The 13,875-nt window shown below is 57.5% G+C and overlaps 1 protein-coding gene across 1 annotated transcript in view; it reads right to left on the bottom strand.

The window, feature by feature from the left end:
* Positions 1–6: 6 nt before the first annotated feature.
* Positions 7–13,875, bottom strand: part of HDAC11 (histone deacetylase 11) — a 14,359-nt gene continuing 490 nt past the window's right edge. The window contains exons 2-10 of the mRNA XM_024763437.1: positions 12,913–13,061; positions 10,528–10,628; positions 5,290–5,406; positions 4,259–4,301; positions 3,925–4,001; positions 2,824–2,886; positions 2,482–2,578; positions 1,459–1,637; positions 7–1,286 (exon numbers count right to left, since the gene is read on the bottom strand). Coding sequence (XP_024619205.1) covers positions 1,071–1,286; positions 1,459–1,637; positions 2,482–2,578; positions 2,824–2,886; positions 3,925–4,001; positions 4,259–4,301; positions 5,290–5,406; positions 10,528–10,628; positions 12,913–13,061 — 1,042 coding nt within the window. The 3' untranslated portion in view covers positions 7–1,070. The remainder of the gene's footprint in view (positions 1,287–1,458; positions 1,638–2,481; positions 2,579–2,823; positions 2,887–3,924; positions 4,002–4,258; positions 4,302–5,289; positions 5,407–10,527; positions 10,629–12,912; positions 13,062–13,875) is intronic.

Below are 13,875 nucleotides of genomic sequence, written 5' to 3' on the forward strand. Positions count from 1 at the left end.
CACACCCAGGCAATGGAGCAGTGGACACTCCCCCCGACCCCCAGCTTCCTGTGGGGTCCTGAGCATCCCCTTCAGAGTAGAGCTGACGACAAGGTCAGGGCCGCCCTGGGCAGTGCACATCAGGGCCTGGCATTTTGGATGAGCCCAGTGGAGGCTGCAGCCCCCGCCGGGGCCCCACCCCAGCCCCCTATGCGTACAACCTGCAGGCCAGGATGGAGACCCTCTGCTCCCCTCCAACAATGCCAGCCTGGCCTCGCCAGCGCCTCAGTCCCCACCTGGGCCTCGGGGCCTGTGGGACCCAGCTTGGCCACCTGTCCCTCCCCGATTACCTGGTCCAGGCCTCACCTTCCTCTGTCCCTCAAGCCTCCAGAGCTAAGGCCTGTCCCTGAGCCAAGAGTTCTTTCCCCCAAACCCGGCGCTCTCCCTGGACGGGCAAGATGCTGCTGAAGCAGGGGTTTGGGGCTCCTCAGGCCTCCCCTCCCCTCCCCACCAGGGAGGGGCTCTCGGACAGCAGGTCCAGACCTCACTTTATTGAAGGAGAAGCCAGATGGGAAAACCCACCTCTGCATCCCCTTCCCTGCCGCCCCCTCACATCCAGGACCAGGGCCCCTGCCTGCTGGCTGGGAATCCAGGGACCCCAGACGCCTGGCTCCAGCCCCCTCTCAAGTCTCCCACCCCTGAAGGGAGGAGGAGAGGGTGCAGAAGAGGAGGGAGGGGGCCCAACTGTGGAAGAGATGGAAGCTTCCTTGGTCTGAAACGGTCGCACTGTTTTGAAAACCAGAACACCCCACCCCTGGGGGCCCTCCCTGCGCCTGGGAGCTTCAACTGCCCTCCTCCCTCCTGGGAGAACTGCCGCCTGGTCAGGCCGTGACTGTGACCGTGTGGGTCTTTCCGGGACTCAGGCCCTGCCCTCTGCCCCCACCCGCAGAGCGGCCCGGAGACCGCGACACCCAGCACGGAGAGCGCAGCTGCGCGTGAGGTCCCCCCGCATTTGGAAAAGGAGAAGCACTGAGGGGCGGGTGGGCGGGCGGGCGGGCAGCAGGCAGGGAGCCACTCAGAGGGCAGTGTCGTCAGGGCACCTCCAGGGGCAGCAGGGGTGTGTCTGAGTTCTGTGCTGAGACGCTGGCTGACTGAGGCCCGATGAGCCCCTGGCCATACAAATTAAGGATGGAGTCGGCAATGATGCGGGCTGTACGCTTCTGGTACCCGCCCGAGGTCACCATGAGGATGGGCACCTGGTGGCCTCGGACCAGCCGGAACACCAGCTCATCCCGCTTCACGACACCCTGGTGTGGGGGATGGGGAAGGCTGGAAAGTCCTGCTGCAGGTCTAACCCTGCTCCAGACCGCTGCTGCTTTTGCCCTTCCCCTCTGGCTTCAAGAGAAGCACCACTGCTGCCCACCTGCCCTGCCGCTGCTGTGTCCCTGGACCCTCCCCTGCCCCAGGGTCAGGAGGTACCTGCGGACTGATGGACAGGCCCCCGAGGCGGTCCCCCTCAAGGATGTCAGTGCCTGCGTTGTACACCACCACGTCGGGCTGATGCTCCTGGAGGGCTTTCTCCAGGTTCCTCTCCACCTTCCTCAGGTACTCATCATCCTCCGTGCCCCACTCCAGCTCCACCTTCCGCCTGATGGCCTCTGCGAGGGAGACAGCAGTAGCCCCAATGTGCAGAGGTGGGAAACAGGCTGGGGAGGGCGAGGACGGCCCATTTCCCCATCTGACTCCCCAGTGCTCGACCTCTTATTCACCCAAAACTAAGCTAAAAAAAGAGCACACAAGCGGCCAGGGGGACCCAAAGGAAAGAAGGGGGATCACAGATGAAACACTGCCCTGGGTGGGGATTCAGGGACCCATGTCAGGCGTCTGAGCCCACTGTCTCCGTAAGTCCTTGCCTGGACACCGCATGTGCCCTTAGGTCCAAATCCAGAACATCTGACATTCAGTTCAGAAGCGGGTCCCTGGGGCGGCAAAGCGGCTGATGTGCGCACAGCAGCCCCGCCGGCACTTAGCGCGTAAGTGTCCCTTCCCCACAGGGTGGGCAGGTCCCTGTGATTCTGAAGCTCATCTGAGAGTCTCTACCTTTTAATTGATCCACCTGCATTTACTTAGTAACTATTATATTTGAACTACTTTCTGCCGCCTTATTTTATATTTTCTATTTATGCATTTTTCCTTCTTTTTTCTTTTTTGTCCTTCCCTGTTTTTGACCAGACAGCTGCATACCTAGGAGAAAAGTCTACTTTAGTCTTCTGGTGGTTACCCCAAAAGAAGGACTCACAGTGTTTATTGGGCAGGTTTATGTGGTCTTGGGTGGGTCAAGTGACCTTTTTAGGTCTCCGTTTCCTCGTCAGTCTCCCCCTCGCAGGGATGCTGAGGATAAATAAATGAAGGGACCTCTGCAGGTCCCAGCATGTAGGAAATGCCCCAGAGAGAGCCCCATCCAAGCAAGAGGCCCTGGGGCTGAGGGACAGGGCAGCTTACGCTTGGCAAAGCGGTCCCCGGGGTAGATGTGGCGGTTGTAGACGTCCATGATGTACACGCGCTTGTCGCCCATGAAGTCCCGCTCGTGCCCGTTGCCCTGTGGGGAACACACGGTAGCCACTCATAGGCAGGTGCCCCGGGAAAGGCACCCCCAACCACACCCCAGGAAACACCCCATGTGCCTGGGTGCGGGCGACAGAGGCCCAGCCTGGGGCTTGGGGGATGTTTCTGGGGGAGCGGAGCCCACAGCACGGTGGTGCGTGTCAGAGGCAGCTGGGGAGTGCGGGGAGGTGGCCTGGGGGGGGCGGGCCTGTGGGACTCCGGGCCCCACCAGGCACTCACCTGATGGGCATCGAGATCAACGACGGTGGCTCTGGAGACACCCTCCACTCGCTCAAACAGAAACTGCCCAGGGCGGGAGAGGGGAGAGGTAAGGACCACACAGGCCAGAGGACACAGCCCTGTAGGGGTTCCCAGTTAGCGAGGGGGTGGGCCGAAGCCTGTACATGCTTATGGGAGATCAGGCCACCAGGCAGAGCCCTGGGGAGCTGTGTGGCTCTGGAGAAGCCTGTGTGCGTATTCAGGGAAGGCTCCCTGGAGGGGCACGTGCTGTGCCCTGAAGGGCCAGAGGTGAGGAGGTTAAGAGAGTTGGCCCTCCGCGACAGCTCAGGATTCCCGGGGAAATGCTGGGGTGCAGAGCGGGGAACCCCCCTCAAGGCTGTGCCTGGAACTTCATTCTGCCATCTCCGCCTTCCTACAGGGCCCAGCCCTAAAGCCTCCTCCTCTGAGAAGCCCTCCTTCCCCTCCCCCACCCTCCAAGAAGGTCTCCTTGCGTCCCCCTCTCCGAATGACCAGGGTCTGCTGACTTGTCCCTCCTCCCCATTAGTCCCCGTGCCCTGTGGGGACAGGAGCCACGGGGCCCATGCCAACCCCGAGCATGAGGCCACGCGCGGGTGCTGAGGCAGCGTTGCGGTCTGACCGACGTGGAGACCGCTGCCAGCTCTGCCCCTTCCGGCTGTGCCCTCGCCCCTCTGGGCCCGTTTCCTCGTCTCCTCATCTGTAAAACGTGAGGATGCAGGGGCGAGCCCTGGAGGACGGAGGCGGCCACAGGGCCGGGCCCGCGGTAAATGCCAGCCGTTGTCACCACCATCAGGGTCATTATTTCTATCTCACCCTTCTCATAATTTAATATTGACATGGAAACTGTTCCCCTCCGGTCCCCTGCCACTGTTGAAGGCTGTCACCTCTGGACCATCTCAGGCAACACGAAAAAGCAAGTGTCATATCTGGGTTTGGGTCCCAGCCCGGCTGAGGGACCCGGGCGAGCTCCCGTCCCTTCTGGGCCTCAGCTGCCTTCTCTACAATGCGGGGTGAGCACACCAGATTGGGGGATTCCAGGGAGGCTCTCGGAGGCGACCCCCCCCCACATGCTCTCGGGCACACCTTGATGGCGAGCGTGATGTCTGCGTAGGCGCAGAAGCCCCCGCCCCGGTCGCTGGAGCAGTGGTGGAAGCCGCCGCCTGCGAGGACAGCCGAGGTGTTGCCAGGGCCAGGCTCAAGGCCCAGACACCCCCCTCCCACCTTCCTCCCAGGGCCCCCCTCCCCGCTCAGCTCCCAGGGACGGCTCCGGGCTCCAGGCTGCCTAAGTCAGCTGACCCTGCGTGGGCATGTCACCATCCCCGGGTCAGGAGGCAGCTTTGCCATCGTGGCCACCCCTGTCCACAGTGGCACCAGAGCTGCTGCCCCCAGGACCCAGGCCAGGCCACGGGGCACTCACCTATGTTGATGGCCCAGCCTCGCTCCACGGCCAGCTTCCCCGCCTTTGGAAACAAGCACAGGATGAGGGGTGCGGGCGGCCAATTCCTGCACTTACTTATTCATTGAATCACTCATCCCATAAACACCATTTCCAGCCAGCTCCAAGGCGGGGATGAGCTGGGAGGTGGGGTACAGGAAGCACCCACCCATCCCCAGCAAACCCCGAACCGGCTGGCTTATGAGACATGCGGTGCGTAAGCCCCTGTGCAATTTGGCGAGGAGGCCGGAGGAAATCAAAGTTCAGTCCTTAGGATGGAACGTGAGCTGACAAGGATTCTCAAGCAGCTTTTAAAGGGAAAATGGACAAATTTTTGTTCCTGGAAATACTGTCGCCTTATTACTGAAATCCTATAGGAAATCATAATTTTGGGGTGGGCAGTAATATTCTAATAAACTTTCAAAATGCACAAATTTGCAAAGCTGAAAAGAAAACTATAGGGGTCAACAGGTATTGACCCCTGTCTGGGTTGGATCACTGTACATTCAAATCATTTCAGCTCCTCGACCTCCAATCAACTCCGCAGTCTGCGGCGAATGTTCGAGAAAACTACACGCAGAACGTGAAACCCAGTTTTGCTGCAAGTGTTTGTGACTGCCACGCCCACGATGGGGGGGAGGGGCACCATCCATCGCTGACGTCATAGGGGTTTGTTTCCATCTGAAATTTGAGTAGCTCCGAGTCACAGTTTTAGGACATACTCTCCAGGGGGTGAGGATACATCTTACACACCAGCAAATACGGTAACTCTGACAGGTGGTCTTGGGGGCAGAACAGTGAATTCTAATGTCCCAGCCAGACAGGAGAGGCTTTGGAAGAAAGAGTTCTTGTTGCCGCCTTGAGGAATATTTAGGATTTTGCTCAACTACTCAGCAGCACGAGGCATTCTAGATGGAGAGCCCAGGGTGGGCAAATACCCAGGGTGGGAAGGGGCCTGGGGTGGAGGGCCCAGCCCAGCCGCTGCTCCCCCCGCAAACCAGCTCCCCACCTACCATTATGGTTCCTCCCGTCTGGGTCCGGAGGGGCTTCAGCACCTTCCTCTGTACCAGGAAGTTGGGCAGGAAGATGACAGGGGGGATTTCTGTGATGGTTGCGACAGCAAAGGACCACTGTGGAAAGAGATGCGGGCCATTGGCCTCCCTCTGCCCGGTGAGCCCAGAGGCGGCAGCGGGGGAGCAGATTCCCCCTGGGTCAGCTTCGGGGTGGCGCGGGGGGTGGGGGGGACTTCGGGCGAGCGCAGCTCCTTGGGTGAGAAATGGGAGCTCCCACCGTGGCTGAGCTTTGGGCTCAGTACAGAGATGCTCACAACCGCACTCTCCTTAAAGCTAAGTCAGCCCTCGGTCCTCGAGCTCCAAGGCCCTCGGCTGCCCTCTTGTGCCCAGAAGGAGAGCTGCAGGGGACTCCAGGTCACCACGGAGCCCACCCAGAACTGGCCCAGCCCGCTCACTGCACAGAGGGGCACTGAGGCCCCGGAGAGGCGGGGGGCTGGGGGGAGGATCTTTTCTTCCAAGGTCACAGGGAGTCACTGACGGAGCCAGGACTGGACGCCCAGGGCTCCTGCTGTCCAGGCACAGCACAGCCTCTCCATCCATCGGGAATCAGTCATCCCTTCAAATGGGGCTGGATGTCCTCATCCTCCACTGCTGAGGCAGGAGGGTCTGGAGCACCGAGAAGGCGTCTGCACCAAGATAAGGACACAGGCCTTCCCTATAACCTCCCGAGCCCTGGGCAAGCATCCATGCACCCCGTTCCTAGACCGTCTCCTGCCTGCCTGGGAACACCCGAGGTCCAGACCCTGCTCTCCACTGACCCCAAGCAGAGCCCTGGAGGGGCCCCAGCACTTGGTAGATATTTACTAAGCACCTGCTAGGCTGCAGGTCGCAAGATGGCACTACTCCTGGCTTCACGGACACATAGCAGCCTAGCAGGGAGGCGCTGATATGCAATGCGACAGCCTTGCTGGGGAGAGGGAGAACATGGTCTGGCTGGACAGCTGCGAGACCCGTGTGTGTGTGTGTGTGTGTGTGTGTGTGTGTGTGTGTGTGTGTGTTTTCGTGCACGTGGGCAGAGGTGTGCATATGCACATGCATTCATGTGTATGCGTGTGTGGTAAGGGGCAGACCCAGAGAGGGGAAGACGGCCAGCTCCACCCATCTGTCCCGCCAAGCCCATCACCCAGCACCGGGCCAGCACACGTGAGGCAGAGAACCACTGTTCGCTACAAGTAAGTGAGCAACGAGCCCCTGAAGGAAAACACTGAGTCGATGTCCCCCTCCCACCCTCGGCAAGCCAGCAGGGGACAGAGAATGAAAGAATAGGAAGCTATAGCCCCAGACAGAAATTAAGAAAGCAATTTCATTTACAACACCTTCAAAAAGAATAAATTTACCAAGCAGGTATAAGACTCATACACGGAAAACTACAAAACGCCGCTGACAGAACTTAAAGAAGATCTAAATAAGTGGAAAGACATCTTGTGTTCATGGGCTGGAAGACCTAACATTGTAAAGATGTCAGTTCTCTCCTAATTCATCTACAGATGCACAATTCCTGCCAAAATCCCAATGGCCTTTTTTTTTTTCTCTGCAGAAATGGAGAAGCTGATCCTGTAACCCCGGGCGTCCTGTTTCCCTGGGACTCTCTGAGACTCGCCCCCCCCCCCAGGGCCTGTGTCTCTTCTCCCACAGGTGCCGGGCGCTGTGAGGGTAGCAACGAGGCCTAAGTTGTGCCCAGACTCCCTGGGGCTCCAGCCACAATTTCTGGGACATCCTTGGCATCCGTGGCTTCCTTGGCTTGCAGACCCCACACCCAATCTGAACAAAAGAAAATCCTATTGTTCCAACTTCCTAACAAACCCCAAGTTCTGCCACGTGCCCCCCCAGGTCACAGCTGCTTCCAGCCTCATCTGAGAGGCCGGCCGCTCTCACCAGGGTCACTGTAACCACCTGCTCCCTCCCTTTTGTTCCGACAGACTGGTCTCGACCATTCCCATCACAGCTGCCAAGCAATCCTGTTAAAATCTAGGTCAGAGCACATCCCCCTGCTTGAAGCACTCCTGGGCTCCCACCTCCTTCAGAGCAAAGCCACAGCGGCCACAGGCCCTCCGTGGCCTGGCCCCGATCATTTTCCAACCCCACCTCTTACCGTCTCCCTCCCATTCCTCCCATCCTCGCTGCCGCTGGAACACACTGGAGATACTCCTGCCTCAGGGCCTTTGCACTTGCTGACCCTTCTGCTCGGAATGCCCTACCCCCAGACCAGACGCCCACAGAGCCCACTCCCTCAGGGCCCTCAGTCCACGGTCACATGGCAGTGAGACTCCCGGCCTCCTATTTTGAAGGGCGCTCCTCCCCACCCCCTTTCCCGCTGTCCTTTCCCCAAGGCACTGAGTGCCTTTTAACACACCAACTCCGTCCCATCAAGAGAGGGATTCAGTCTCTTCTGTTCCGCCATCATCCTACACCCAGAGCAGAGCCTGGTCCTCTAAACACTCACTACATAAATGTGTCCCGAGCATTGCCCAGCACAGGGTACACAGGGACTACATGTCGGGTCTGCGTCCCACCACCCGGCGCCCCATGGCAAACTGTCACAGGGTCAGCACGAGGCAGGAGCCTGGCCCTGACCCGACCCAAACCCCACCCTCAGTGGGGCCGACTCTGGGCCTTGCACACAGCAGGCGCTCAATAAACACTTGCTTCCCTGAATGGACGTCATCTGGCAAACATCAGGCCACTGCACCTCGTTCAATGCCCAGTGTATTAAGCATTGAAGGCCACACCAGTGCAGGGCCAGGCATGAGCCCGGAACACGGGTATGGGGCAGTACGGGCAGGGCACACACAGGACCGCTGAGGAGAAGCAGCCCTGGGGGTCCTGCAGCAGAGAAAAGAGGAAAGAAACGTCGTGGACATCAGGGGCCAGGGGGCTGTTCCCGAGAGCAGCCCCTAGATACCACACAATGCCTGGAACGTGCATGGGTCTCACCTGAGCATCTGGGGCACGTGACCCCACATCACTCTCCTGTGGCACCTGGAACACAATCCAAACTCCTCCTGAGGCCTGCAGGGCTTGCGGACCAGGGCTGCTGGCCCCCCTGACCACACCACGTGCCGCGTCAGTGTTTCATTCCCTTCAGCCTGGCCACTCAAGCAACCCTCTCCCCTTCGGGAGGCCAAGCCCCCTCCCTCTCCAGGCCTGAGACTCTGGACATTCTTCTTTTAAAACTCCACATGAGTATCACCTACCCCTCATTCTTTGATCTCTGCTCACACCTCACCTCCTCTGTGAGGCCCTCCCTGACTGCTCAAGCTAAATGAACATACCTCTGCCTAATTACCCTTTTTTTTCCCTTCATAGCCCTTGGTGCTCTCTGAAATGCTCTTGTACGGTTACTTCTTTATTTTCAGTCTTCTTTAATGAAATACAAATCCATGGGAGCAGGGAAACTTGCTTATTCTTTTTTTTTTTTGCACCCAGTACACAGTCAGTATTCGATATAGACGTGCTGCATGACTGAATACTTCTTCACCTTAGTAGGTCATGTGGAAATCATCATGTTTCTCCTTTTGCTCTGGCTGCTAGGGAGCTCCAAATACATGGCACAGCCATAGCATCTTGGTTATGTTGGCATATCTGAAGTCTCCTCCTGTCCTTGACCTCAATTTTCTATTTGGGGCTCTACTTGTTTGCATTATTGCTTACCACAGAGTAAGCTGCCTTCAGGCTTCTGGGGTCCCAAGGCCAGGCATGCAGTCAGTCCCACACCATTCCCTGAAAAGCCCCTCAAATGGATGGAGCCCTGGAGCCCATCACCCATCCCCAGCGTTATCCTGGCACTGGCTCCAGCCTGGCGCCACTCTGTTCTGGTCTCTCCCTGCCCCCACCCTCACCCTCTGGCCTCTGGCAGGCATGTCCTCCTGACCGAGCTGCTGGGCTGTGACCACGCATGTCCGGGCCCTGGGAAACCAGAGCAGCCAAGTGCTGGGCTTCGTGCCAAGGCCTCGCACACCTCACTCTCCCGGGAGCCAGGTTTCAACCTCTTCCTGGTAATCTTTCATGAGCTCACACTGTCACGGATCCATCTAGAATTCTCACAGCTCAGGCCGGCGTGGAGGAGGACGGAGGGCAGCTGCCGTGGCCTGGAACCCGGAAGACCTGACCGGATGCCCTGCCTGGGGTCTCCCCCGGGCCTGCTGGACTTCCCAGGTGACCTTGAGCAGGTGGGGCCTCTTTCTGGGCCTAGGTGTTTCCACCTATGGGGAAGAAGCCTGGTGACCTCTGGCGCCCACTCTAGCTCTGAGTCTAAGATGAGTCCTGCTGGGAAGCCTAGCGGTCAGGGGTCAGGACTCCACGCCCTTGGGGACAGAGAACCTGTGGCATCCCTGACGCACCAGGTTCTGATGCCACCCCGAGCCCAGCCTGCCCTCTTCTCCCACACAGGGGACTGACTGAACGCCTCTACCCTCAGAACCACACTGAGGAGAGCCATGCAGTTCCTCTAGAAGGAGGTCACCACGGGCAGACCCCATGTGCTCTGCAGGTGGGCTTCAAAAATCTTCCAATGAGTTGCTACATTAAGAAATCAGGAACTGTCACTTAACATCTGGATTTCTGGCTTCTCTTTGAAAGCTGGGCCCACGGTGGAGGCTGGGCGGCAGCCACCAGCTTGGGAAGGGCAGGAGCTCCAGTTGTCCCAGACACCACCCACCACTTGTTTATGTTCCCTGCTGGGCCCTGGGGCGTAAAAACTCGTTTTCAGCCCAACAGTTTCCAACACGTCTTTAGCTGCAGAAGCACTTGAAACAGCATCTTATACTTTAGCCCGAGGTAAAAATAGGCCGAAGTGGAATAGCTTTGGTTGAATGGGGACAAGGGACTGGGGTCCCCCCACCCATCATCCCAGCAGGGGTCTTTGAGGCCTGTCCACATAGCACAGATTGAAAGTCACTGATGCAGAAGCCCAAAACCCCAATGAAGGTTCAACCCCCACCAAGTGGCCATCCCTGCTTTCATACTCCCAAGGATGGGCAGCTCACTATCCCCTGGAGTAGCCTCGCCCATCCCTGGTATCTGCCTTTCTAGGACACCTCTCTCCTGTCGGGGATCACAGGCTCACATGCTCCCCCTGCATAGGGACAGGAATGGAGCCCCTCGAGGCTGTGCATCCCCAGGCTAAGCGGCCCCCTCCTCCAGCCCCTCCTTCTGGCTGGCAGCCCCCAGGCCCTGTACCTTCAGCTCGTTGAGATAGCGTCTCGTGTGCACCACAAGCAGGTCTTCGTCCGAGGCCTCCCGTGCCTCCACCAGCATGCTGTCTGATAGAAGTTTCTCTTCTGAAACCACAAAGCAGGCCCCATGCATCCCTGCCGCCTCCAGGCCAGGCCCAGCCCCAGGCCCTCCCACAGGCTGGCAGCCCTGCCCCAGGACAAGGTGGGCCCTGATGGCTTGTGGGCGGTCTGAGAACAGGCCACCTCTCAGGCCAGTGGGGACAGCGGCCAGGCCCTCGGGCCAGGGGACATACGACATTGTGCACAGAGATCCTCGTGTTTCCCAGGCCACTGACAGCCGGGAGGTGAGCTCAAGTGTGACTGGACACCTTTTAGAGGCAGGTAGCACACGGGTCATTAACGCTGACTCTCAAGGTGAGAAAAAGCTCTTCTGATCGATTCTCCCTCCACCTTGGGATGACATCATGGGGGGTTTGGTATACGGGGGGCCTCTCTTTGACACCTGCCTGACCCTTGCTCATCTCCCTTTTTTTAACCCCCCAAAAGGAGCAATCAGTTTGACAGTACACAGCTACAGTCAGCCGCCTGAGTTGAAATAACACTGCTGTTTTCACTGCATTTACTTTTTACCATGACCTTCTATTTATGGCAAATGAAACTGGCTTTTTCCATTTAGATGACATAATGTTTCCTTTTAAAACAGGTTTATTTAAGTTTCTTAAAACGAAGGCTAAGTCAATAAAAACTATGAAGTAAATAATGGAACAGGTGGTATGAGGCGATGGCAAGGTCCCAAGAGCGGTTTGCAGATGACTGATGTTTGGGAAAAGCCATGTTATTTCATTACCACATACGCATACACCAGACAAGACTTACTCCCTTTTGCAACAGAAGAAATAAGGCAGAGAGGACGAAGTGCTCTAGGGCACAGTGACAACAGGACCATGATGCTCTGGTTCTAGGGAAGTCGAAGGACAAGGTCAGAATCTAGGGGACCTAAGCTAATGTGTCACTCTTAGAAACCAACCCTGGTAGAAACCAACTAGTTCCATACACTTCTCACAAAGAGCTCCACGTATGGCAGGTATCCCCCCGGCCCCAAACACTCCATGGCTCCCCACTGCCTTCCGGCAGGGAACCAGCTGTTTTCTTGGCGGTACCCAAGGCCCTTCACCATGTGGCCCTGGCTCCTTTCCACCCACATGCTCAGAGGGAACTCAGGAAAATGGTCAGCTCAGAGTGAAGGGGACAAGGAACCCTTATGTTGCGCTACTGGGTGACACAGGAGCCCAAGAAGGGGCAATGAACACAGAGACTCAGGACCACTGGAAGCAGAGCGTAAAGGACCCCATTCAGGAAGGCATGAGAACAGCCAGGGGAGAGGCAGGATGGCTCCGCTCACCTCACCAGAGCTCTTGCCATGGCTGCACACCACTTGTACTCTTTTCTACTTAATATTTTTCTTTGAATATGCACTCTGGTCACTATTGCAAGTGGAAAATCTGTATCCCTTGCCATAAACAGAAGTTAACCAAAAATAAAAACAAAAAATATAAAAACAAATAACAGTGTTATTAATCTCTAATTTGACTTTATTTTCTGCCAGGTGCAGAGGCTGAGGCTCGCTCTAGATTTGTTAAAAAGGGAGATGGGCTTAGGTGTTAAAGACGGGCTAGCCCCACAGTGAAACTTCCCCCAGGTGTCATCAGAGGGATTGTGCGATTTAAAGATATGCAATGTTTCATCCTATGCCAGGTAACATTTCAGGTAATATTTCCTACTTCCCTCAGTTAAAGAACCCACAATACGAGGAACTAGAATATTTTTTTTCACCAGCCTACTGTGATGCCTGAATTTTCCACATGAACCAGACCCCTAGATTACAAACCACAATTGAAACAACGTGCTCCCCAGAGCACCACCCCACTCAGGGGATGAGCCACGAAGCGGACGAGCCTGGGGCTCTGAGGTCCAGGCCCCATTCCCCCACTCAATAGCTGTGTGCCTTTGGGCACATTTTCTAACTCTCTGGGCCCCAAGTTCCTTCATTTGTAATCCGTGAGGTTGAAGCAAAGGTTGTCCACTTCCCAGACTCTAGGAGCTTGTGGGCTATGGACAATGCATTCCTCCAAGCATCAGCTCCCCTTCTACTGGGTCTCCAGGGGCAGAGACAGGACTTAGGTCCACAGCGATGGAGAGCCAGTGAAGGTGTGATACGGGAGCATATCATGCTTAGAAGTCTGTGTTGGAAAGATCCTTTTGACAACACGGGTGGGAGGCTGTCTCAGGGCTGACACTGGAGGTGGGAGGGCCTGACGCTTGTGCCAGGGAAAGAGCAGCAGGTGGGCTGGAGAAAGCAGATGTAGGGTCCGAGTGGGGCCTTCCATACCTTTTAGGAAGCTGATCACTTTGCCCCATTTTCCTGCATCAAAGGGGTGCAGCTTTTCCAGGCCCAGGAAGGTTATGTTGTAGCGCGGTGAGTACACGATGGGCCAGCGTGACTCCGGCACATGCTGGTACAGCTGGGTTGGGTGTGGCCTTCCATGGGCACAGAGACAGACATGCACAGACAGGAACAGTCTCACTGTGGGAAGCAGCTTCCCATTCAGCGCCAGCAGGCTGGGATTGAGCAGACAGCCCTGACCCAGTACCACCAGCTCCCTCGGTGGCAGAAAAAGGGCCACTTACCAACAGCAACAACAGTAATAATAGCGGTTCCTTACTGAGCTCCCTGAACCATTCAACCCAATCCTCACAGCAGCCCTGGGGGGTAGGCACCACCATCCCACCGGAGGCTCGGGGAGGGAACCAGGTGCGCCCAAGGTCACACGGGTCTGTGGAACAGCAGATGTGAACCCAGGTGTGTCTGGCTGTAAGGCCTCAGCACCTCACCTCCACAAGATAACAATTACATCAACAGCCCTGTGGCCGTAGGCCTCGCTTTCCTCAACTGTAAAATGTGTGGCTGTTGAGAGGAATGAGATAACGCATTTAACAACTGAGCACAGAAAGCGCCCTTTCCCTGAGAGCTGAGGTGACAGTTCCCAGAAACAGCAGGTCGGGGCTCACGCAGGCTGCGGCCCAACCCGGAGCCAGGAATGGGGTCACCTCGGGCCCCGCCGCGCAGCTGACCCCCATAACACCTCCGCAGCTGCCGCACAGGGAACAGAAACCCGGCTGCCACTGCGGGGGCCTCCGCTTAGCTGGTGGGGCCCGAGGGCAGACGTCAGAGCTGCGCTTGTAGCGAGCCCCCGCCGGGACGGCGCCCCGCGCCGGTGCCCGTCCCGTGGGCCGCAGGTTAGCGGCGCTGGGCTGGTCCGAAACGCGGGGCCGGCCTGGCCACAAGAGGCCC

Source organism: Neophocaena asiaeorientalis, unplaced genomic scaffold (genome assembly GCF_003031525.2).
Source record: "Neophocaena asiaeorientalis asiaeorientalis breed wild unplaced genomic scaffold, Neophocaena_asiaeorientalis_V1.1 scaffold433, whole genome shotgun sequence".
In the NCBI taxonomy this organism is placed as follows: domain Eukaryota; kingdom Metazoa; phylum Chordata; class Mammalia; order Artiodactyla; family Phocoenidae; genus Neophocaena; species Neophocaena asiaeorientalis.